A 24,614-nucleotide genomic window follows, 5' to 3' on the forward strand; every position below is an offset into this window, starting at 1 on the left:
GTGTTTTTTTTTTTTACATATTGATGGAATCCGGCCTAAACAAGCATCTTGCCTAGGGTCCATTGGGATCTCAATGCAATAGTTCCCCATCAGTGATCAAGCTATGAAGGTGAATATTAAAAAACCTTTTTGGGGGGGGGGGGCGTGGCCTGGAGTCTGACTGAATAGGCTGCACTACATCTGAGCTCCCAGGGATCTGAGACTAAATAGTGCCATAAAAGCCTTCAGCTACACAAATCTCTGTCCAAAAAGAGCAGATCTAAGCTTTACCCTGGTGGTGCAAGCGGGAAATCAGCGCTGCGGAGTCGGGGAGCCGGTTTTCTGGCTCCTGCGGACTGCGGCCTACTCCTTGCCCCGAAGCAGGGGCCTCAATTTTCGGATCATCCCCGGACGTGTGGGCCTCCGCCCCGAGAACACTCGCAGTGCCCTCCGAGAACCCTCCTAACGCTGCTACAGCGGTATTCACTGACAGAGACTACTCCCCACCCGACAGACTTACCCCGGGACCGAGGATTGCCGGACCTCGGGCGCCGGAGCACGGACGGCGGCCATCTTGGCTGCAGGGGAGGAGAAGATACACGGCAGCGGTGCGAAGGAAGCGGCTGGCGGCCCCCGGGAAGACGCGGCTGGCGACCCTGGTTCAGAGGGAGGACCGCGGCAAACACCGCTGAGAAGCCCCTCCACAAAAACCGCCTGAAAGAGAGACAGACGGACCGAAGAATCACCCGCGGCCCCCCCCCCCCCTGTCTGCCGGGGGAACGTTATCGGCTCCTACAGGTACAGTCTGGCACTCCAAGTGACCCACTTTAAACAGGCTCCTAGGTCCAGGAACGAGAGCGGCCCGGGGAGACAAAGTTAACCCCCCCCCTCGCCCCCCACCCGGCTCACCCTAGGTCGCTTGAAGGGCCTCTGACCCCCCGCGAGTCCACCCACGGCTGTGGGCACCACGCAGCAGCAGAGAGTGACACCTGCACGACCTCCGGGGACCTTTTCCTAAGAAAAGCAGAGTACTGGGGCTAGAGAAGGAGACCCACTATTAAATAGCTGCAGGGGCTAACTTAGGGGACCCGGACCCCGGCATTACAACACATCCCCCTCTCTACCTGGATCCTCCCTTTGGAGAAAGGCTACACCTTTATATTAAAGCCTGATTATATCGGGATCCTTCAAAATCGGCAGTATTAACCCAAGTCTCCCTGGAGCGTTAGAAAAGTGGAGGCTGGAGCTCTCCCCAATGTCTCCTCGGTGTGCAAAGAGTATGGATAACCTAACACGTATGTCAGCCCTGCTTATGCCAATGTAATACAAGAGGACTCTCCCACCGCTGCCTTTATTTACGTGATGTCTCGTTAGTCCCTGAGACGGTGGAGCCTTCTGATCATCACAGTCTTGTGCTTGAAAACGCAGAGCTTTCCTCTTCGAGGCCTTATTATGCCTGCAAGACGTAACAAACCGTCAAAACCTGCGCAACAGCTGTCATTTTTAAGTCGTCACCGAAAATGCCTGGCTCCAAAGTTGTTGGGACCTCCACAAAGGGAGCAGCCCCTCAGACCTCTCCCCAACCGGAGGTGCCCCTTTCCAAAGCCGGAACTGCTGCGGGTCTAGACGGAGTGGGAGATGGAGAGGCCCTTACGGTCGGTACTATGAAGCTACTTCTGTCCCGATTTAAAGAGGAGGTTGCGGCTGAGTTTCGTACCACATTAACGGCATGTCAACAATCTATTGACGACTTAGGCGGCCGCACGGACCATTTGGAAACTAAAATGGAGGAAGTTGTGGGGTCTCATAACAGTAGAGATGAGCGCCTGAAATTTTTCGGGTTTTGTGTTTTGGTTTTGGGTTCGGTTCCGCGGCCGTGTTTTGGGTTCGACCGCGTTTTGGCAAAACCTCACCGAATTTTTTTCGTCGGATTCGGGTGTGTTTTGGATTCGGGTGTTTTTTTCAAAAAAACACTAAAAAACAGCTTAAATCATAGAATTTGGGGGTCATTTTGATCCCAAAGTATTATTAACCTCAAAAACCATAATTTACACTCATTTTCAGTCTATTCTGAATACCTCACACCTCACAATATTATTTTTAGTCCTAAAATTTGCACCGAGGTCGCTGTGTGAGTAAGATAAGCGACCCTAGTGGCCGACACAAACACCGGGCCCATCTAGGAGTGGCACTGCAGTGTCACGCAGGATGTCCCTTCCAAAAAACCCTCCCCAAACAGCACATGACGCAAAGAAAAAAAGAGGCGCAATGAGGTAGCTGTGTGAGTAAGATTAGCGACCCTAGTGGCCGACACAAACACCGGGCCCATCTAGGAGTGGCACTGCAGTGTCACGCAGGATGGCCCTTCCAAAAAACCCTCCCCAAACAGCACATGACGCAAAGAAAAAAAGAGGCGCAATGAGGTAGCTGTGTGAGTAAGATTAGCGACCCTAGTGGCCGACACAAACACCGGGCCCATCTAGGAGTGGCACTGCAGTGTCACGCAGGATGGCCCTTCCAAAAAACCCTCCCCAAACAGCACATGACGCAAAGAAAAAAAGAGGCGCAATGAGGTAGCTGTGTGAGTAAGATTAGCGACCCTAGTGGCCGACACAAACACCGGGCCCATCTAGGAGTGGCACTGCAGTGTCACGCAGGATGTCCCTTCCAAAAAACCCTCCCCAATCAGCACATGACGCAAAGAAAAAAAGAGGCGCAATGAGGTAGCTGTGTGAGTAAGATTAGCGACCCTAGTGGCCGACACAAACACCGGGCCCATCTAGGAGTGGCACTGCAGTGTCACGCAGGATGTCCCTTCCAAAAAACCCTCCCCAAACAGCACATGACGCAAAGAAAAAAAGAGGCGCAATGAGGTAGCTGTGTGAGTAAGATTAGCGACCCTAGTGGCCGACACAAACACCGGGCCCATCTAGGAGTGGCACTGCAGTGTCACGCAGGATGTCCCTTCCAAAAAACCCTCCCCAAACAGCACATGACGCAAAGAAAAAAAGAGGCGCAATGAGGTAGCTGACTGTGTGAGTAAGATTAGCGACCCTAGTGGCCGACACAAACACCGGGCCCATCTAGGAGTGGCACTGCAGTGTCACGCAGGATGTCCCTTCCAAAAAAAACCTCCCCAATCAGCACATGATGCAAAGAAAAAGAAAAGAAAAAAGAGGTGCAAGATGGAATTGTCCTTGGGCCCTCCCACCCACCCTTATGTTGTATAAACAAAACAGGACATGCACACTTTAACCAACCCATCATTTCAGTGACAGGGTCTGCCACACGACTGTGACTGATATGACGGGTTGGTTTGGACCCCCCCCAAAAAAGAAGCAATTAATCTCTCCTTGCACAAACTGGCTCTACAGAGGCAAGATGTCCACCTCATCTTCACCCTCCGATATATCACCGTGTACATCCCCCTCCTCACAGATTATCAATTCGTCCCCACTGGAATCCACCATCTCAGCTCCCTGTGTACTTTGTGGAGGCAATTGCTGCTGGTCAATGTCTCCGCGGAGGAATTGATTATAATTCATTTTAATGAACATCATCTTCTCCACATTTTCTGGATGTAACCTCGTACGCCGATTGCTGACAAGGTGAGCGGCGGCACTAAACACTCTTTCGGAGTACACACTTGTGGGAGGGCAACTTAGGTAGAATAAAGCCAGTTTGTGCAAGGGCCTCCAAATTGCCTCTTTTTCCTGCCAGTATAAGTACGGACTGTGTGACGTGCCTACTTGGATGCGGTCACTCATATAATCCTCCACCATTCTATCAATGTTGAGAGAATCATATGCAGTGACAGTAGACGACATGTCCGTAATCGTTGTCAGGTCCTTCAGTCCGGACCAGATGTCAGCATCAGCAGTCGCTCCAGACTGCCCTGCATCACCGCCAGCGGGTGGGCTCGGAATTCTGAGCCTTTTCCTCGCACCCCCAGTTGCGGGAGAATGTGAAGGAGGAGATGTTGACAGGTCGCGTTCCGCTTGACTTGACAATTTTGTCACCAGCAGGTCTTTCAACCCCAGCAGACCTGTGTCTGCCGGAAAGAGAGATCCAAGGTAGGCTTTAAATCTAGGATCGAGCACGGTGGCCAAAATGTAGTGCTCTGATTTCAACAGATTGACCACCCGTGAATCCTTGTTAAGCGAATTAAGGGCTGCATCCACAAGTCCCACATGCCTAGCGGAATCGCTCCCTTTTAGCTCCTTCTTCAATGCCTCCAGCTTCTTCTGCAAAAGCCTGATGAGGGGAATGACCTGACTCAGGCTGGCAGTGTCTGAACTGACTTCACGTGTGGCAAGTTCAAAGGGCATCAGAACCTTGCACAACGTTGAAATCATTCTCCACTGCACTTGAGACAGGTGCATTCCATCTCCTATATCGTGCTCAATTGTATAGGCTTGAATGGCCTTTTGCTGCTCCTCCAACCTCTGAAGCATATAGAGGGTTGAATTCCACCTCGTTACCACTTCTTGCTTCAGATGATGGCAGGGCAGGTTCAGTAGTTTTTGGTGGTGCTCCAGTCTTCTGTACGTGGTGCCTGTACGCCGAAAGTGTCCCGCAATTTTTCTGGCCACCGACAGCATCTCTTGCACGCCCCTGTCGTTTTTTAAAAAATTCTGCACCACCAAATTCAAGGTATGTGCAAAACATGGGACGTGCTGGAATTTGCCCATATTTAATGCACACACAATATTGCTGGCGTTGTCCGATGCCACAAATCCACAGGAGAGTCCAATTGGGGTAAGCCATTCCGCGATGATCTTCCTCAGTTGCTGTAAGAGGTTTTCAGCTGTGTGCGTATTCTGGAAAGCGGTGATACAAAGCGTAGCCTGCCTAGGAAAGAGTTGGCGTTTGCGAGATGCTGCTACTGGTGCCGCCGCTGCTGTTCTTGCGGCGGGAGTCCATACATCTACCCAGTGGGCTGTCACAGTCATATAGTCCTGACCCTGCCCTGCTCCACTTGTCCACATGTCCGTGGTTAAGTGGACATTGGGTACAACTGCATTTTTTAGGACACTGGTGAGTCTTTTTCTGACGTCCGTGTACATTCTCGGTATCGCCTGCCTAGAGAAGTGGAACCTAGATGGTATTTGGTAACGGGGGCACACTGCCTCAATAAATTGTCTAGTTCCCTGTGAACTAACGGCGGATACCGGACGCACGTCTAACACCAACATAGTTGTCAAGGACTCAGTTATCCGCTTTGCAGTAGGATGACTGCTGTGATATTTCATCTTCCTCGCAAAGGACTGTTGAACAGTCAATTGCTTACTGGAAGTAGTACAAGTGGGCTTACGACTTCCCCTCTGGGATGACCATCGACTCCCAGCGGCAACAACAGCAGCGCCAGCAGCAGTAGGCGTTACACGCAAGGATGCATCGGAGGAATCCCAGGCAGGAGAGGACTCGTCAGAATTGCCAGTGACATGGCCTGCAGGACTATTGGCATTCCTGGGGAAGGAGGAAATTGACACTGAGGGAGTTGGTGGGGTGGTTTGCGTGAGCTTGGTTACAAGAGGAAGGGATTTACTGGTCAGTGGACTGCTTCCGCTGTCACCCAAAGTTTTTGAACTTGTCACTGACTTATTATGAATGCGCTGCAGGTGACGTATAAGGGAGGATGTTCCGAGGTGGTTAACGTCCTTACCCCTACTTATTACAGCTTGACAAAGGGAACACACGGCTTGACACCTGTTGTCCGCATTTCTGGTGAAATACCTCCACACCGAAGAGCTGATTTTTTTGGTATTTTCACCTGGCATGTCAACGGCCATATTCCTCCCACGGACAACAGGTGTCTCCCCGGGTGCCTGACTTAAACAAACCACCTCACCATCAGAATCCTCCTGGTCAATTTCCTCCCCAGCGCCAGCAACACCCATATCCTCCTCATCCTGGTGTACTTCAACACTGACATCTTCAATCTGACTATCAGGAACTGGACTGCGGGTGCTCCTTCCAGCACTTGCAGGGGGCGTGCAAATGGTGGAAGGCGCATGCTCTTCATGTCCAGTGTTGGGAAGGTCAGGCATCGCAACCGACACAATTGGACTCTCCTTGTGGATTTGGGATTTCAAAGAACGCACAGTTCTTTGCGGTGCTTTTGCCAGCTTGAGTCTTTTCAGTTTTCTAGCGAGAGGCTGAGTGCTTCCATCCTCATGTGAAGCTGAACCACTAGCCATGAACATAGGCCAGGGCCTCAGCCGTTCCTTGCCACTCCGTGTGGTAAATGGCATATTGGCAAGTTTACGCTTCTCCTCCGACAATTTTATTTTAGGTTTTGGAGTCCTTTTTTTACTGATATTTGGTGTTTTGGTTTTGACATGCTCTGTACTATGCCATTGGGCATCGGCCTTGGCAGACGACGTTGCTGGCATTTCATCGTCTCGGCCATGACTAGTGGCAGCAGCTTCAGCACGAGGTGGAAGTGGATCTTGATCTTTCCCTAATTTTGGAACCTCAACATTTTTGTTCTCCATATTTTAATAGGCACAACTAAAAGGCACCTCAGGTAAACAATGGAGATGGATGGATTGGATACTAGTATACAATTATGGACGGGCTGCCGAGTGCCGACACAGAGGTAGCCACAGCCGTGAACTACCGCACTGTACTGTGTCTGCTGCTAATATATAGACTGGTTGATAAAGAGATAGTATACTCGTAACTAGTATGTATGTATAAAGAAAGAAAAAAAAACCACGGTTAGGTGGTATATACAATTATGGACGGGCTGCCGAGTGCCGACACAGAGGTAGCCACAGCCGTGAACTACCGCACTGTACTGTGTCTGCTGCTAATATATAGACTGGTTGATAAAGAGATAGTATACTCGTAACTAGTATGTATGTATAAAGAAAGAAAAGAAAAAAAACCACGGTTAGGTGGTATATACAATTATGGACGGGCTGCCGAGTGCCGACACAGAGGTAGCCACAGCCGTGAACTACCGCACTGTACTGTGTCTGCTGCTAATATATAGACTGGTTGATAAAGAGATAGTATACTCGTAACTAGTATGTATGTATAAAGAAAGAAAAAAAAACCACGGTTAGGTGGTATATACAATTATGGACGGGCTGCCGAGTGCCGACACAGAGGTAGCCACAGCCGTGAACTACCGCACTGTACTGTGTCTGCTGCTAATATATAGACTGGTTGATAAAGAGATAGTATACTCGTAACTAGTATGTATGTATAAAGAAAGAAAAAAAAACCACGGTTAGGTGGTATATACAATTATGGACGGGCTGCCGAGTGCCGACACAGAGGTAGCCACAGCCGTGAACTACCGCACTGTACTGTGTCTGCTGCTAATATATAGACTGGTTGATAAAGAGATAGTATACTCGTAACTAGTATGTATGTATAAAGAAAGAAAAAAAAACCACGGTTAGGTGGTATATACAATTATGGACGGGCTGCCGAGTGCCGACACAGAGGTAGCCACAGCCGTGAACTACCGCACTGTACTGTGTCTGCTGCTAATATAGACTGGTTGATAAAGAGATAGTATACTACTAATATTATATACTGGTGGTCAGGTCACTGGTCACTAGTCACACTGGCAGTGGCACTCCTGCAGCAAAAGTGTGCACTGTTTAATTTTAATATAATATTATGTACTCCTGGCTCCTGCTATAACCTATAACTGGCACTGCAGTAGTGCTCCCCAGTCTCCCCCACAATTATAAGCTGTGTGAGCTGAGCAGTCAGACAGATATATAATATATATATAGATGATGCAGCACACTGGCCTGAGCCTGAGCAGTGCACACAGATATGGTATGTGACTGACTGAGTCACTGTGTGTATCGCTTTTTTCAGGCAGAGAACGGATATATTAAATAAACTGCACTGTGTGTCTGGTGGTCACTCACTATATAATATATTATGTACTCCTGGCTCCTGCTATAACCTATAACTGGCACTGCAGTAGTGCTCCCCAGTCTCCCCCACAATTATAAGCTGTGTGAGCTGAGCAGTCAGACAGATATATATAATATTATATATAGATAATAGATGATGCAGCACACTGGCCTGAGCCTGAGCAGTGCACACAGATATGGTATGTGACTGAGTCACTGTGTGCTGTGTATCGCTTTTTTCAGGCAGAGAACGGATTATAAATAAAAGTGGTGGTCACTGGTCACTATCAGCAAAACTCTGCACTGTACACTACTGAGTACTCCTAATGCTCCCCAAAATTAGTAAATCAAGTGTCTCTCTAATCTATTCTAATTCTAAACGGAGAGGACGCCAGCCACGTCCTCTCCCTATCAATCTCAATGCACGTGTGAAAATGGCGGCGACGCGGGCTCCTTATATAGAATCCGAGTCTCGCGATAGAATCCGAGCCTCGCGAGAATCCGACAGCGTCATGATGACGTTCGGGCGCGCTCGGGTTAACCGAGCAAGGCGGGAAGATCCGAGTCGCTCGGACCCGTGAAAAAAAACATGAAGTTCTGGCGGGTTCGGATTCAGAGAAACCGAACCCGCTCATCTCTACATAACAGCCTATTGGACTCTCATGATACACTGGAAGCAGAGGTGAAGCTTTTGCGAGACAAAGTCACAGATTTGGAAGACAGGTCGCGCCGCAGTAATCTCAAACTACGTGGGGTCCCCGAATCGGTGTCACACAGCAGTTTACACGATTACGCCGTGGCCTTATTTAAGGCGCTTTTACCTAAGTCCCCACCTGCAGACTTCATAATAGACCGGATACATCGGCTGCCGAAGGCCAGAGCGGCCCCAGGAGAGGCCCCCAGAGATGTCCTAATGAAAATGCACTACTTCCACGTTAAAGAGGCCTTATTGAAAGCGTCTAGACCATCGTCCGACACGTCCTCAGCTCTTCAAGGACTCCAACTCTTCGGTGACCTGTCTGCTGCCACCCTTTTTAAAAGGAGGTCGTTTCAACCGATCACTATGGCCCTCAGGAAGGCGGATATCCCATATCGTTGGGGTTTCCCTACCAAGTTGCTGGTCTCCCGAGATGGCTCCACTGTCTCTATTTCTTCCATAGATGAGGGAACGAAAATGCTGAGGTCATGGAACATTGTTGATCCCGCGGCGGGCCCCTCCCCCCGTCGACTCCAGCAGGACTGGTCCTCGGCGAGGTGAGAAGGCCCGATCTGAGTCGGAATGTTTCCATAGCTACTGCGCTTCTACTGTTGAGACTCCAGCGACTCTTTTGATAGGGGCAATGTGCCTGACGCCTGCCCTGACATGGAGGTTGTTTTTTTTTTTTCCTTCCTCTCCTTAATTTTCTTAATTTTCATTGTGAGTCTGCTGATATAGCTCTAATGTTTGATATACAGAGGAAGTCGCTGGATTAAGTCTAATGTTGGATTTATGTGTTCTGTTTCCTTGTTAGAATGATGTTGTCCTGCTTTATTTGCCCTGAAGATTTAGATTGCACACTTGTGCATTAATCAGCTCATATACTATCGAGATATTCGTAATTTCTTTAGATTACATTATAAAAATATGGCGGCAGGTGGGAGTGCTGCCACTAACCCCCCCTTTAGCCTACACAGCCGCCACGATATGGCGACTGGATGTGATCTCAAGAGAGATCAATTTAGTTTCGTTTTTTTTATTTTCCTTATGTTTTTCCTCATGTTTTCTGTTATGTTTCCCCCCCCTTCTCAGGTGGATCAGCTTAAATGCAGAAATAAGTTAACGAAATCAATAGCCCCATCGGAAGCAGATTATGGTTAAGATAGTTTCTATTAATGCCAAAGGCCTTAATTCTCCCCAAAAACGAAGAGTGGCCTTGAATTATTTTCAGAAAATCAAGGCACAGGTGGTGGCGGTGCAGAAGACACATTTCCAGAGTCAAACCCCCCCCCTCTTCACTAACTCACGATACCCCCTTTGCTATACTGCAAACGGACCCACTAAGAGAGCTGGAGTGGCTCTTCTTATAGCACAAAACTGCCCATTCGTTCTGTCCTCTAAATATGAAGACCCTAATGGGAGATATTTAATCTTAGTGGGTCAAATAGAAGATGTAGAGACCACTCTGGTCTCTTGCTACGCCCCTAATACCAAACAAATCCCATTCCTTAGAACCTTTTGTAGAGTGCTCCAGGAGCACACTAGGGGAGCCCTCTTGATCCTTGGAGACTTCAACATGGTGCTGGACCCTACTATAGACCGTTCCCGTCCAACCCGAACTATGCGTAGTAATCCATCCCAGGACCCCTCAGGCAGATTTAGTCAACTCCTAGCGGAGTATGAGTTATATGATGTCTGGAGAGCCAAACACCCTGCCGAACGAGATTACACTTTTTATTCCCACGTACACAGTTCATATTCTAGAATAGACCTAGCCTTAGCGGATAAATGGACCCTGGCAGCCATTAGTAAAGCGGACATATTACCTATGACTTGGTCAGACCACTCACCACTTGTTGTAGTTTGGGATATTAGTAAGAGGGTGGTCCCACATGGTCCATGGAGACTGGGTTCATACCTTCTTGCCCGCCCTGAGGCTCGACAGGCCATCCAGCAATCCCTAGATCTTTATTTGGAGACAAACTGCCCCAAAGATACATCCATTTTCACCCATTGGTGTTCTCTAAAAGCCGTGGTTAGAGGCTCCGCAATCCAGACAGCATCTAGAATTAAACGTGAATATAGAAACAGATACGCCTCGGCCGAAAGGGAGGCTGCACGTCTGGCATCTGCGCATAAAATCAACCCCGATAATAAAGCCCTCTTTAAGCAACTACTTGCCGCTCGCGAAAAGGTAAATACATTTGCCTTAGCGGAAGTTCACCGCAATCTCCAGCGGCTCAACCAACAATACTATAGGCTCGGTAATAGAGCAGGACGTCTACTGGCGCGTAAACTAAGGGGACGCAGAGCAAAAGAACGCATACAAGCAATCCATACATCCTCGGGAGTTAAAGTAACGGATCCAGAGGAGATAGCTAATGCGTTTGCTGAATATTATTCGCAGCTGTATAATCTTAGAAAAGACCCTAATACCCCTCAGCCCACCCCGGCAGACATAGCTAAGTTCTTAGATGGACTGTCGCTACCCACTATCGATCCTCAGACTCGCGAGTCCATTAGCTCACCATGGGTACTCGAGGAAGTCGAAGCAGTCATAGACTCCTGTCCAGTAAATAAGGCCCCCGGGCCAGATGGATACCCATCTAACTTTTACAAAGCATATAAAACAACTCTTGCCCCGCTCCTATTGTCGGTGTTCAATGAAGCTTCTGACTCTACATATTTCCCGAAGGAAATGTTGGAGGCCCGAATAGTTACCATCCCGAAACCGGGCAAAGCTCCCACAGCGGTTCAGAATTATCGTCCGATTGCACTGCTGAATACCGACCTTAAATTATTCGCAAAGATGGTCGCAAATAGGATATCCCCCCTTTTGCCCGGCTTGATTAAACCAGACCAGGTGGGCTTTGTAATGGGCCGGCAGGCATCAGATAACACACGCAGAGTAATAAACTTGATTGAACGCTGCCAGGCCCGAGACGAACCTCTCTTGCTCCTTTCTTTGGACGCAGAGAAGGCATTCGATAGACTCCACTGGGACTATCTAAGAGCCACCCTGGGCTGTTTTGGGTTTACGGGCAAAATACTAGACTCCATACTGGCTTTATATTCCTCACCCTCGGCTTCGGTTTTCACTAATGGGTGCATCTCCTCTACATTTAATATAACTAATGGGACTCGCCAGGGTTGCCCCCTGTCACCCCTCATTTTTGTGCTGGCTGTCGAGCCTCTGGCGGAGCGGATCAGGTTATCAGACTCAATTGTTGGTCCAGTGATAGGGGGAATGTCTCACAAAATCTGTCTCTTTGCCGATGATATCTTAGTATGCCTTAGAGAGCCTGAATTGTCGCTGCCACACTTACATTCCCTCTTGAACTCTTACACAGCTGTCTCATATTACAAGTTAAATACCACTAAGACTGAGGCCCTCCCGCTGAATGTGCCTGATAATACCCTTAGACGTCTAAAAAACGACTACAAATACGCGTGGCAACTCAGATCACTTAAATATTTAGGAGTCCATATATCTAGGGAACGGGATTTAATGGGGTGTAACTATGACCCTCTTTTTCGGGTATTTGAACTATTTATCAAAGACTGGATGATGCAGGAGGTTTCCTGGGTTGGACGAGTGGCAGCCGCAAAGATGGTTCTCCTACCTAAATTGATGTATCTTTTTCGAACCATCCCCAGAACCTTCCCTAAAGATATTTGCAATAAGTTTAACCGATTGATAGCTAACTATGTCTGGGGAGGCTCAAAACCAAGAATAGCGAAATCCACCTTAATTGCGCCAAAATGTGCCGGTGGAGTTGCATACCCAGACCTAGAAAGATACCATAGTGCGTGTTTACTCGCCCAGGCCAGTGATTGGCTCTACCAGAGCACTCCTAAACCATGGGTGTCCTTAGAACAGAATGCTGTAGCCCCCTTTACATTACCAGACTTGTTCTGGTTGCCTATCACCTTAATCCCCGCTGAGGTAGCTGAATGCTCCGCAGTCCAAGTAACGATGCTGATATGGAGAACGGTACTCAAACCTCTCCATGCTGGCGCTTTGCCCTCCCCCCAATTATCTCTCCACACTATAGCCCTATTGATCCCAGATCTGCATTTGCACCATTGGAGGGACAAGGGCATATCCACCCTACAGGATGTTCTACTAGACGGTGTTTTAGTCCCCTTTTCCCTACTCCAGGAAAAATTTCAGGTGCCTAAACAAGATTTCCATAAGTATCTGCAACTGAGACATTGGCTCCAAAGCTGCTCCCCTAACCGAGCCCGCTATACCGGTCTTCCTAAATTACTGACCTCCCTTTTATTGCCTAGCGGTAATAGGGGAGGAATCTCCAGATGGTACCAACATCTGGTGACTGAATCCCGGCATGGGACTTTCCCCTCTCAGATTAAATGGGAAAAAGACCTCCCTATGGTCTTCACTGACGATATATGGAAAGTGATTTTCAAATCTTGTTTCAAAATTTCCAAATGTGTAAATCACTGCGAAATGTACTATAAATTGGTCCATAGGGTTTATTTCACACCGGAGAGGTTACACAAGATTTGGCCTGATGTCTCCGCTGGTTGTTGGAGGAATTGCGGGATGGTGGGAGATATCCTCCATATATTTTGGTTATGTCCAGCAATACAGGCGCTCTGGAGGGAGATATTCCTTTTCATCTCCAACATATTAGGAGTAACCCTTACACCCGACCCCCTGGTGGCACTCTTTCACTATTATTACGGCGAAATGTCTAGTCAAGATAGGTATCTTTTAGGACACATTCTCATAGCATCCAAGGCCGCTATAGCCTCCAAATGGAAGTCGGCAGTCATCCCCACTCTATCAATGATAGTGCAAAAGGTACATCAACATTATATGTTTGAAACAGCTGAGGGCACCCACTCTTCAGAGATTATCCCTATTAGAAAGAAATGGCTTAAATGGTCCTTATATAAGGAGAGATCGGGCCAAATAGGTACCCCTGGTATACCAGCTGACATACCTGACCTCTCTGCGCTTCACTCCCCGATCCATATTGAACATTAGCTGGTTCCGTGATGCAGACCTTCTGCCCCTCATCACATTGTAATATCATTGCTGTATTATGATCCCCCTGATACCTACTTTTCCTTTCCCTTGTCTTTATTGGTTATGTTGTGTGTATATGTCTTCTCCCCTTTTTTTTTCAGTTTACAGTTGTCAATTTATTTGTAATTGTAATGTGTTTGAAAACTCGATAATAAAAACGTAATATTAAAAAAAAAAAAAAACCTTTTTGGTTTCACCAAGCAATAAGGTAGTCTATTGATCAAAGGCATTAAGCACTAAATTGGGTAATCTTTGCAGGATATAGGGCCTATTGTCTAAGCGCGCAGCTTACAATGCCAATCACTGAATACCGCCGCGGATGATCACTGTATAATCTCAGGTGCATGTAGGAAACTGTTGAAACATTTGTTATTACAAACATTCCAGGTATGTGTTGGATTCCCAATTTCGACAATTTTGTGGCATAATATTAGTGAATTCCATATTCATTACTTTCATACGTACGTCATTTGTACCAAAGTAGTTTCTTTTATAAATTCCTTGTCATTCGGTTATTTTAAAGCCATTTGAATAAAAAAAAAAGTGGCTTATACTACAATAAACACCCAGCGTATATGGGTGCGCTAAGTAAGGGCAGTGTCACATGATTGTGCTTCACAAGTCTGCCACAGTGCCAGAGTATCTGCATCCTCCTGCAGCGGTGACATCTTTTTGTAGATATCACATGGAAGATGGGGCCACTGGCAGATTAAAGTAGGTGGACCCGCTGGAGGCACACTGTTGGGTCTATTTTGGGTGCAGTGCATGCAGTGGCGCAGCTCCCTTTGACCCAGGGGGAGCCATTTAGGACATCGGCGTTCGAGATCCCGGCAGTCAGAATCCCGACACTGCTCGGAATGCCGACACCGGCATCTCTACATGGATCAAAATGGCGGAACCGGGATCCAGAATCCCGGAATCCCGATCGACCTCTGCTGGGGGTCCTCAGTGGTAAGCCGCGGAGGTGGGCCTTAGGTTTAGGCTGTGGGGGGGAGGGTTAGGGTTACGCTGCGGGGAAGGGGGGTTAAGTTTAGGGGGGTAAGGGGAGAGGTTAAACAGGAGGGGATTCTCTGCATCGGGATGCCGGTGTCGGTCATATGACCGCCGACATCCTATAAACTGGCATATCGTATGTACAGTATTCCGACCTAGGGTCCCACGTTCACCGGACACCATGCACACATTTTGAATACACCACAGAGCCATCCCCTCTGCCACCACCATCAATCAGTGTGCTAGAACTATCATCAAGGCCAGGGGTAAAAATGACATTGATGTGAAAACTCCACTTATATTGCAGTCTGTCAGTAATTATACTGGTGTCTGGTAACCTTGCTGGTTAATCTCTTCATTCCATCCACATCCACAACATTCCAGCCGCAATAATGCTGTGGGAGATCTCTGACAGGGAGAAGGGACCTAACTGTGTTTACAAAGCAGTAATGTGGTTAATGTGGATGGTAGCGGCTGCTTGTATTCCTCATATCCAATCTGTACATGATGCATAAGAGATAAGACATGTGTCAAAATATGGGCTGTGCATGTTCAGTCTGATAATATGTGGATTTTATTTTTTTACTTTTATGTTCCGTTAAGGTATGTGAAGAACACACATTTTTATTGCGCTAAAAGTAGATGACATAAATGTTTTTGTTTATTGATTGGAAAAAATGTGTCCCACGGTTTGTAAGAAGCCTTGTTGCCATAGTTACTAACAAATACAACAATAAACCTGCCCTTGGTTGCTTGTAGAATTCTGCATTCTGTTATATTATGCAAAAACAGAATGGGAATGAATACCTGCGAACTGAAATATTTAGAAAACCGGAATATTTCGGCCCTGTAGTGACGTCATGACCTGGCCGGCGTCATCACGTCACTAGAGTCCGCAGCCAATCACAGACAGGTGGGGGTGTGGCTTTTCAGACATTCCCTCACGTCACTGCTGGCAGATCCGTCGCCGAAGCGCCAGACGCCGCCACAGATCCCCGGGACCTGTCCGGAGAACAGGTATTCTGTTATCCGGAAAAATCCCATATCCGGAATGCTCCTGGTCCCAAGGATTCCGGATATGGGATACTCGACCCGTAACAACAAAATCATATTAATACCGAAAAAGAGTTACGTGATTTATTATAAATCAGCATATTTGTGGTCAATTTATTATCAAGTTTACATTTCCTTTCTTATTATTTTTCAGCCCAATTTTCACATTTACTTTCTATGTCAATTTTACTATTTTTAAATTGTTTTGTTTCCCCACCACACCCCCCCCCTCCCCCACCATCCGTCTTGTTACTCAGGCCCGTAGCCAATCTCGGTGGCCATGCTAGTGACTGCATGCTATACTCGCCAACTTCTGTAAAGGCACCAGGTTACCCTCTCCACTGGCATTATGGACCCGTCCCCGCTGTTTAAAGCCACAATTCACATGATCTTACAATGGGATGTTGGGCTATATGTCATCGTAGTCCTACCTGCTCTCCGTCCAAAGCCATGATTCTCTGCCTTTTACAGCAAGTGGGCGGGGCTAGGATGACACCGTTTTTGCGAATCCACCCTCCGACAAATGGGACAACTAAGGGTGGAAGCTATGAGAGCCCCCTCTATTTCCACTTATTCCCCCCCCCACACCTCTACTTTCGCATCTCTCCTTGGGCTTCCAGGAGAGCTAACAAATATGCTGCAAACTTAGCTGTTGGCACTTAGCTTCTATAAAGTGGACCTTTCACCATGTAATAGCAATTCCTAAAAACATAAATGTATGTAGGTGCACAGGGCCGGTTCTAACCGTTGTGGCGCCCCTGGCAAAAAATAGGGTCGTGGCTTCATACGGTCAGTTACGCCCCATTTGTGCCCCCTGTAGAGTAGCGCCGCTGAAAGAGAAAGGAAAAAAAAAAGAATACTTACTATCCCCGCTCCTGATTCCCGACCGCTGCAGACCTCCGCTGGCGCCGCTCCTCTCCTCGGATCTATGGGAGAGATGTCATGACGTCTCTCCCATAGCACATAGCACAGCATAGACACTAGAGGTCAATTATGACCCCTAGCGTCTGTGCCAGTCCCACAATGCTGTGCGGTGCACGATGACGTCATCGCGCACCGCACAGCAAAGGTCCTCTCCACGAAGGGGACGCTTAGCGTCTAGTTCACTTCACAGCGGGGGACCAGTGGGGGACACAGTGGGCAGCAGGGGGGGCACAGTAGCGGATCTTGCCATGGTGCGGCGCCCTCCGGAAGGCGGCGCCCCGGACAAAAGTCCTGCTTGCCCGTGGCAAGATCTGCTACTGTAGGTGCACCTAGAAGTCCTTTTCCCCCTTTTTTGTGCTGCATATTAAGACGTCGTAAATTCCTTATCTATCACTTCATATTTTTTTTTTTTATCGTTTTCTTTCTTGTTTCCACAACCTCAATCTCCTTTGCTGCAAGGATTTATGTAAATGAGTCATTTTAGGAAAGAAAGGAGTTTTTAAAAAGTTCTTTGAAATAAAATAAAACAACATGTCAACATAACATAGGTGGGCTTTGCACATTTACAATTATCAGCTAAGTAAATAGCCAGCAGAAAGGCCAGCTAAAACTATCTCCCAAAAAATGAAATACTAGTGCACATTTACATTTTGAACTGACTCAACCGCATCTGCTAGTTTCCTTTTTGTCTCGGTAGTCTTCTTTATATCAGGCTACAATTATAAATGTGTTTGCTTGCTGCATGTCAAACAAGTATAATAATATGAATCAAAAAAAGGCAATGTGCTTCCTGGCAGGAGTGAAGTCTGCTCGGATAATTGAATACATTTGTTTCTGGTTAGGAGTATGTGTCTCCAAGGCAAATTGGCATTTTCTTTTGTAAAACAACAGACAGTCATTAAGTGAGGTTTGATTCTATATGTAGATAGATAGCTATTTTCTTTCTTTAGTTTGGCATAATAAGATAGGTTTATGAAATTCATTTTTTGTTTTTTAACGTGTCTGTGACAATTCATTGTATGCCCCGCTTCTATAAAAAAATATTGTGCCTTCAATATAATGTGCGGAGCATTTTAGGATCTTTTTAAAGCTGGAATGCTACATAGAACTCTGCTTTATTTTCTTTAAAAAGCAAATTAATTAAATTTTAAACATGCATCTGATTTTGTTAGCTGTCCTCCTTTTCCATACTTCTTGGGAGAGCAAACAAGTATGGCTTCTACGGGGACACAAATCTCAGCATGTCATATGATGGCAGAGGGGGAGAGAAAGAGGGGGTGGGTGTCACATTGAACACAGAGCTAAAAGGAGCAATCCAAAACATCTCTGCTCACTGCATAATTGTTACATGACTTTGTTTACCATCATAGTCACTGACCTAACACTGAAAAATCAAGATTATTCTTATAGCCTGTCACAGTGATAAAAAAAACAACAATAACCAAAAAACAAAACAAAAAAAAAACATTTTTCATGGCATTGCTGATTTAAACCTTACATTTATACTCCTGTTCAGAAGAACTATTTTCTCCTCAATTACAGAGAATTGCTTTTAACACAAATAAAAGTAGGACAAAACATTCTGCCACCATTTAAATAGAACATCTCTTACAAGAATAATTAGCATCAATTATCACTACATAAACAGTGATATTTTTTTTATCTTTAATGCAAGTTCTAGAGAAAATTAAACAACTGTAAATTAGATTGAAGAAACATAGATAATTATAGATTAATGCTTAAAAATGTCTAATGTAAATACAGGGAGGCGTAAATGTGTTGTAAATGACTTGTGGGACTGGTAATCAGCTGACATTCCAAAATGTATTGCAGTTTCAAACAATCAAACACACCCCACATCTCAGTGTTTTTTCCAGGATGCAAAAAAACAATGGCCGGTACTATAGAAAGTCAAGTATTTGTGAGAATCATGAGCAATCATAAAAATTGCTACTCAAATGGAAAGCACCCTTGTTTTTCTAGTATCCTGGTTTCTTGCTCCTGGTTTATCAAAAGGAGAAATAAATCAACCTACAGTGTGAAAGGAACCCCCCAATGGGGAAAAGAATTTCCGGATCACGCTTGTTACAGTAAATCTCATCCCGAGTATGGGCAAGCTTATTTTACGTAGACTACTATAGGCCCGTAGATGTTTATGTGTTTTTCTTACACCTGACTGCAAACTCTTAAGTTGGGTACACAGCAGAACGATGGTGTGCCCAATGTGATGCGATGAAATGATACATCGCATCACCCAATCCACTGTACGACTGCGCAATGTATTGTACATGCTGCATGTAACAACACCGCGTCAGTCGTGGAATCGTCCCATTGGACGTGCAGCACATTCAAAGGGATGATTCAATGGACGAGGCCAGGATTGGGCATACACACTATACTGTATGATGATATTGCAGATTGGTCAACAGCACCAATAGCGCATGATATATCGTATAGTGTGTACCTAGCTTTATACTCTGTTATGGCAGTCAAAGGCATTTCTATAATGGGTGCAGTGTGTGAGGTGCACACCGGCCCCTGGGTCTAGGGGGGCCAACACCGCAAGCACTGCACCCATACATTATACTTAGCCCTCCTGAGACCAGCGGACAGAAATCACTTGGAAAATGGCAGCCACAGCCATTTCCGAGTGATTTGTGCGTGCGCACTGGATATGTCCCCGGGAACAAGGCACGGGTGCCATGTTCCTGGAGATATGCGCGTGCCAGAGTCCTGACCTGGCATATGCCAGAGTCTACTTGTGACCCGGGAGGAGGGGGCACTTGACAAAAGCTGCACGCGGGTCTCCCCTCCTCTCTTAAAACACCCCTGGCTTCAGTGGACCTATTAACGAAAGTCTGATATAAACTGTACATGTAAATAATAGCTTTGTCATACTAACGGTAAAATGTGGTAAAAACCCAGTTTTCGAGGGTTTTACTGCATTTCCATATGTAATAAGGACTGGGCGCCAGGGTTTCGGTGCGAAGGGTAACGCCAGCTTTTGCTGGCATTACCCAATAGAAGCCTATGAGCTCCTTGCCGCATCTTTGCTGAGAGGGATCCGATCTGATTCCTCCCAGCATCCTCTGTGGCCTCCTGCGTCACTCTGCACAAGTCCAGTGACTGGCGGTGACTGCAAAGGACAACTCTTATCATGAAAGCTGTCCTATGCAATACTAATCGCATGTGTTAGTACATATGCGATTAGTATGCATGCGATGTGTGGCTTGTTGTTCCGTCATTGGTTAGTACATCCCGCCCTAAGCATTATGGCATTTAGGTTCCCCACCCCTTCCTTAAAGTTAAAACGGGCATTTGTGAAAGTGGGCACAACCTTATCATGGCATGGGTATTATACATTTCTTTGTGTTTTTACACTGACTTGCAATTGATGAATTTATCCCGATCTTTAGTGGTTAATAACGTCATGTTTTGTTTATTTGTTCTACATTGTTACATAACGGAGTTTTACATAACGGAGTTACTGAATAAAGGAAGCGAGTCTGTGTTATTCCAGCGATTCCATGTTTAACCCTTTTTATAGCACACACCACTTTCCAGAGCCAAGTGCCTTAATTAGAAGTTGGCAGGCAATAATAGATACAGTGCTGTTTGTGAATGTTATTGCTGTGATTCAGATCACAACCGTAATGTTAGTGACCGGCTATGCCATTTATAACTCAAATACATATGTACTCCAAATCCATGTTCACTCTGCTAAACTGCAGGTTTGTGCCTAAATTTCATTCATAAACACTTTAATGCAAATTGTCAGCAGTGTCAAAGATTGAGATATTATATAGAACACGCTGGAAGACGCAGTGGCTTCTCTATTCTATCCATAATATATCATGCATGTAATAATCTGTTCTCATCTCTTTCGATATATCACGTCTGTGCTAGCTAACTCTATCCCTGCTCCGTTCCATTTATATTAGGTGAACAGAAGAGAGATGTGAACAGATAGCATAGTCTTGATAAATAGAAAATGATGTAAAACAATACTTAATTTTCCCCGATCATCGATGGCTGCCAGTCGGCTGGTCTGGTCGGCAGATCGGCTTTATCGGGGGATCGCGCCGGATGATGTATGGGGGCCATTAGTCTGCAAAAAAAGAACAATTTACAACCTTGGAAAATTTAAAAAAAAAATCTCAATATGGAACATAACACAAGAAAGTAGATTCCTCCAGGTACAGACTATTTTGTCTGGGTTTTCTTTTCTCATGTATGAACATGGGTTGGGTATGCGTTACTGCCGCTGGCGATACCGGCGGTCAGCATACGGCAGCAGAATGCCTGCAGGGAGAAGGGGGCGAAGAGCGCAACAAGCCCCTTGCGGTCTAGTCCCTGGGAATAGTCCCTGCTATTCGGCAAGCCGACTGTTGGGATTTAAAGGGGTGCGGGATGTAGCGGTTGGTAAAGTGACCGGCGGTCACATAACTACATCCCGCCTGGAATCCCAGGACTGTAATATGAGGCAGATATCCTGAGAAAATAAATTAGGGAAGATTCCTCTCCAATGAAATTGGAAAAAAAGAGGGCACCCCTTTTCCTCACCCTACCCCCTTCTGGTAATATGATTACACAAGCTAGAAGAAAAGGCCCATATATACACATCCAGGTTCCCTCCACACAATTGATTCCAAATTCCAAAATTAGTGCATATCAGGAAAGATGGAAGAGAGGGGGTAAAACATGCGCATCTAGGGTATCATTCTTTTTATTCGTAATATTTTTAATACTTAAAATCCACACTTACAAAACAAAAAATAAATGATGACATATAAACATAGAAATACTTTGATGGGAAGTCTTCTTTCAAACATAATCAGGCACTATACGGGGCGCCAAGTCCTCCTACCAAAGTCAGACTTTATACGAGCCTATCACAGGCAAGTCCTGGAAGTCTCCGGATGGCCCCTAGGGGGTCCTGTGATATGTCTGAGATGCTGCATACCCTCCGGGGTTTTTTTTGGGGGGGGGAGGGGGATAGTGTGCAGATAGTCTTAACATTTTTATATGTGAGTGTTGCTTTTTCTGTGAATATAATGTGTTCCCGTTTAAGGGGCACATGTAGTAAGCCTTAGAGAGTGATGACTGGTATTTTAGCTCTCTCCACTTTATCTCTCTCCAAGGCTTAGTACATTTCCCCCCTCTGACTGAAATGATTGCAAGTTCAACTTTTAAAGCCTCATCTGTAGTGCTTGTCCAGTCTCTCTGTATATACAACATTAAAAGTTCCATCCACTTGTCCCTCTGAAATTGTTCTAATTTGTAGCTTATTTTGTGACTCATAGTACAGGTTTGTGGTACTAATATATAATACATTGCCTATCAAAATGACACCTGTATTTCTCCCACGTTGCCCCTGGTGTTGTCTTATGCATTAAATTGTCTAGCGGTGCTCCTTACAGTGTTATGATCCGAACTGTGTGTATGATGTTATCACAGGGCAGCATCAATTATTTCATAAGGGTACATTTACTAAGGTGGGAGGTTTTTTTTAGGTGATGTTACCCATAACTACAAATCAGATTCTGCTATACATTTATCTATATGCTTCTAGAAGATAATAGATGGAATCTGATTGGTTGCTATGGGCAATATCGCCAGTTCTAAAATACTCCCAACTTAGTAAATTGACCGCATTGTTTCTTTCTGATGTTCCAGACTGTCCGGATAATGTATTTCCTAATAACAGATCCCCTAGTTGTGTTTAAATTGCTCATTTAACAGCGTTATTGAGAGTGATCTGAGTAGAAAAATAGAATTGTGCTAATAATCATCCATTTCTTCTTTTTCTAGTTTTGAGAGACGACTTCAGGCAAAACCCGTCAGATGTAATGGTGGCGGTAGGAGAACCCGCGGTAATGGAATGCCAGCCTCCGCGAGGTCACCCAGAACCAACGATATCCTGGAAGAAAGATGGGACACCAATAGATGACAAGGATGAACGAATAACAGTAAGAAAGGGGGGGTTCTCTGTACCTTACTGCATTGCATAGGTTCAATAATGCTTTATGGCAAGATGACTGGAGCACATCTTGGGTGGGATGTTTTGAAGTCCAAATTCTATCTATCTATCTATCTATCTATCTATCTATCTATCTATCTATCTATCTATGACTGTCTGTCTATCTGTCTATCTATCTATCTATCTATCTATCTATCTATCTATCTATCTATCTATCTATCTATCTATCTAGTATATATGTGCAGCTCCTTAAGGAAGACCATGCATTTTGCAATGACCTACCTCCTCCTCGCTAGTACATAGGATGCTCCCATTCGCCCTGTGGATACAACCCTTGTTTCGGTGTCACTATTTTACCACAATAGGGTGAGCCAGTTCTGTCTGACCAAATTGTTTCAGTATGTATTTTATAGGAGTTTTTTTGTTAGTAGTTTTTCTTTGAAACATAAACATATTTTAAATGTCTCGCTGTACGTGAGATTTCTGTGTTTCCATATCTATATCCTGATATGTTTTACACAGTCCTGTTCACAGCTAAAGAACTTGGTGCATAGCAGTGTCTGCCAAGTCTGAGCTTACAATGCACCAATCAGCAATTGCGCACATAGGACTCACAGCTCCGGACCTGTTTTTGTTTAGAATGATTTTCAAACTATTTTTTTTTAAATTCAAAATTGATGCAATTAAATCTAAACGTGTCACTCTGCAGATAGCTGATAAGTATGTTTTATTATACTAAAACAGCGTATCAAGATGTTGATCCATATGCTGGGGAAATGGCAGACTCTCACACTGCGGTTTTTTTTGCTTGGACCATCTGTCCTAGAATTACCATCAGCATTACTCTAGTTTTCTGATAAGGGATTGTAGTTTCTTAATCATTTTAATTAAAATATCTACTTGGGGAATCCTGTGAAATATATACTGTATATATCACCACAGCAGACACTTCCTTTCTAAAGCACACCTTTATAAATACATTATGTTCAGGTCATACATTTTGGCAAAGTAAAGTGCAGCAGTTTTGAGAGCTATGTAGACTTGAATGCTATAAGTGAGTGATCCCTGTAGGTCCTGCATTACAACATCCGCTCCAATAGTCTTACCCTTTGTTAGAACATGAATAAAGCACCAGCAGAAAGTGACGTTATACCTATAACCATATTATTACTAGTAATTGTTCTTTTTGAACTGGTAATACAGTATTTTCACGTAAGTGCAACTTTAATTGTTTGCTGTTTTAAGCCTCACCCCCTTTTCACTATGTCATATCCCTTTTCCATAAGGCTTTGCCCCTCTTTCTTTGGGATGTAGTCAATATCCCCGCGCTTAGCATGCCGACTGTCTGAATCCCGGCAGCGGAATACTGATGCTAAAAATCCCCATGGATCCCGACACTTAGGGTTGGGGGTGCGAGGGTTGAGGGGTTGGATTAAGCTGGCATGGTGAAGGTTTGGGTTAGGCTGCGAGAGGGAACAGTTAGGGAAGGCTGCTGAAGGGAATGGTTAGGGTTAGGCTGCGGAAAGGGACAGGGTTAGACTGCGGGAGGATTGGAAAAGGGTTAGGCTACAGGTGGGTTGGGTTATTGATAGGCTGCGGGAGGGGACGGTTAGGGTTAGACTTTTAGAAGGGAAGGTTAGGGTGATTCTGTGGGAGGGAATGGTAAGGGTTAAGCTGCGAGAGGAGACGGTTATGGTTAGGCCTCTAGAGTGAAACGTTAGGGTGAGGCTGTGGAAGGGAATGGTAAGGGTTAAGCTGCAAGAGGGGACGGTTAGGGTTAGCTTGCAGGAGAGGATTGGCAAAGGGTTAGTCTGCAGAAGGGTTGAGTTAGAGTTAGGCTGCGGGAGGGAACGGTTAGGGTTAGGCTGCAGAAGGGGATAGTTAGGGATAGGCTGCCAGAGGGGACGCTTAGGGTTAGGCTACCAGAGGAGACGTTTAGGGTTAGGCTGTGGGAGGGGACAGTTTGGGTTAGGCTGTGGGAGAGGATGGTTAGGGTTAAGCTGTGGGAGGGTTGGGTTAGGGTAAGGCTGTAGGAGGAATGGTTAG

General features: G+C 45.8%; 1 protein-coding gene across 3 annotated transcripts in view; it reads left to right on the forward strand.

Moving 5' to 3' along the window:
* Positions 1-24,614, forward strand: part of ROBO1 (roundabout guidance receptor 1) — a 666,598-nt gene that overhangs the window by 458,183 nt on the left and 183,801 nt on the right. For all 3 annotated transcript variants that reach the window (XM_063956322.1, XM_063956320.1, XM_063956321.1), the window contains exon 3: positions 22,400-22,557. In XM_063956322.1, the coding sequence (XP_063812392.1) occupies positions 22,400-22,557 (158 nt within the window). The remainder of the gene's footprint in view (positions 1-22,399; positions 22,558-24,614) is intronic.

The sequence above is a fragment of the Pseudophryne corroboree genome, chromosome 2, assembly GCF_028390025.1.
Source record: "Pseudophryne corroboree isolate aPseCor3 chromosome 2, aPseCor3.hap2, whole genome shotgun sequence".
In the NCBI taxonomy this organism is placed as follows: Eukaryota; Metazoa; Chordata; class Amphibia; order Anura; family Myobatrachidae; genus Pseudophryne; species Pseudophryne corroboree.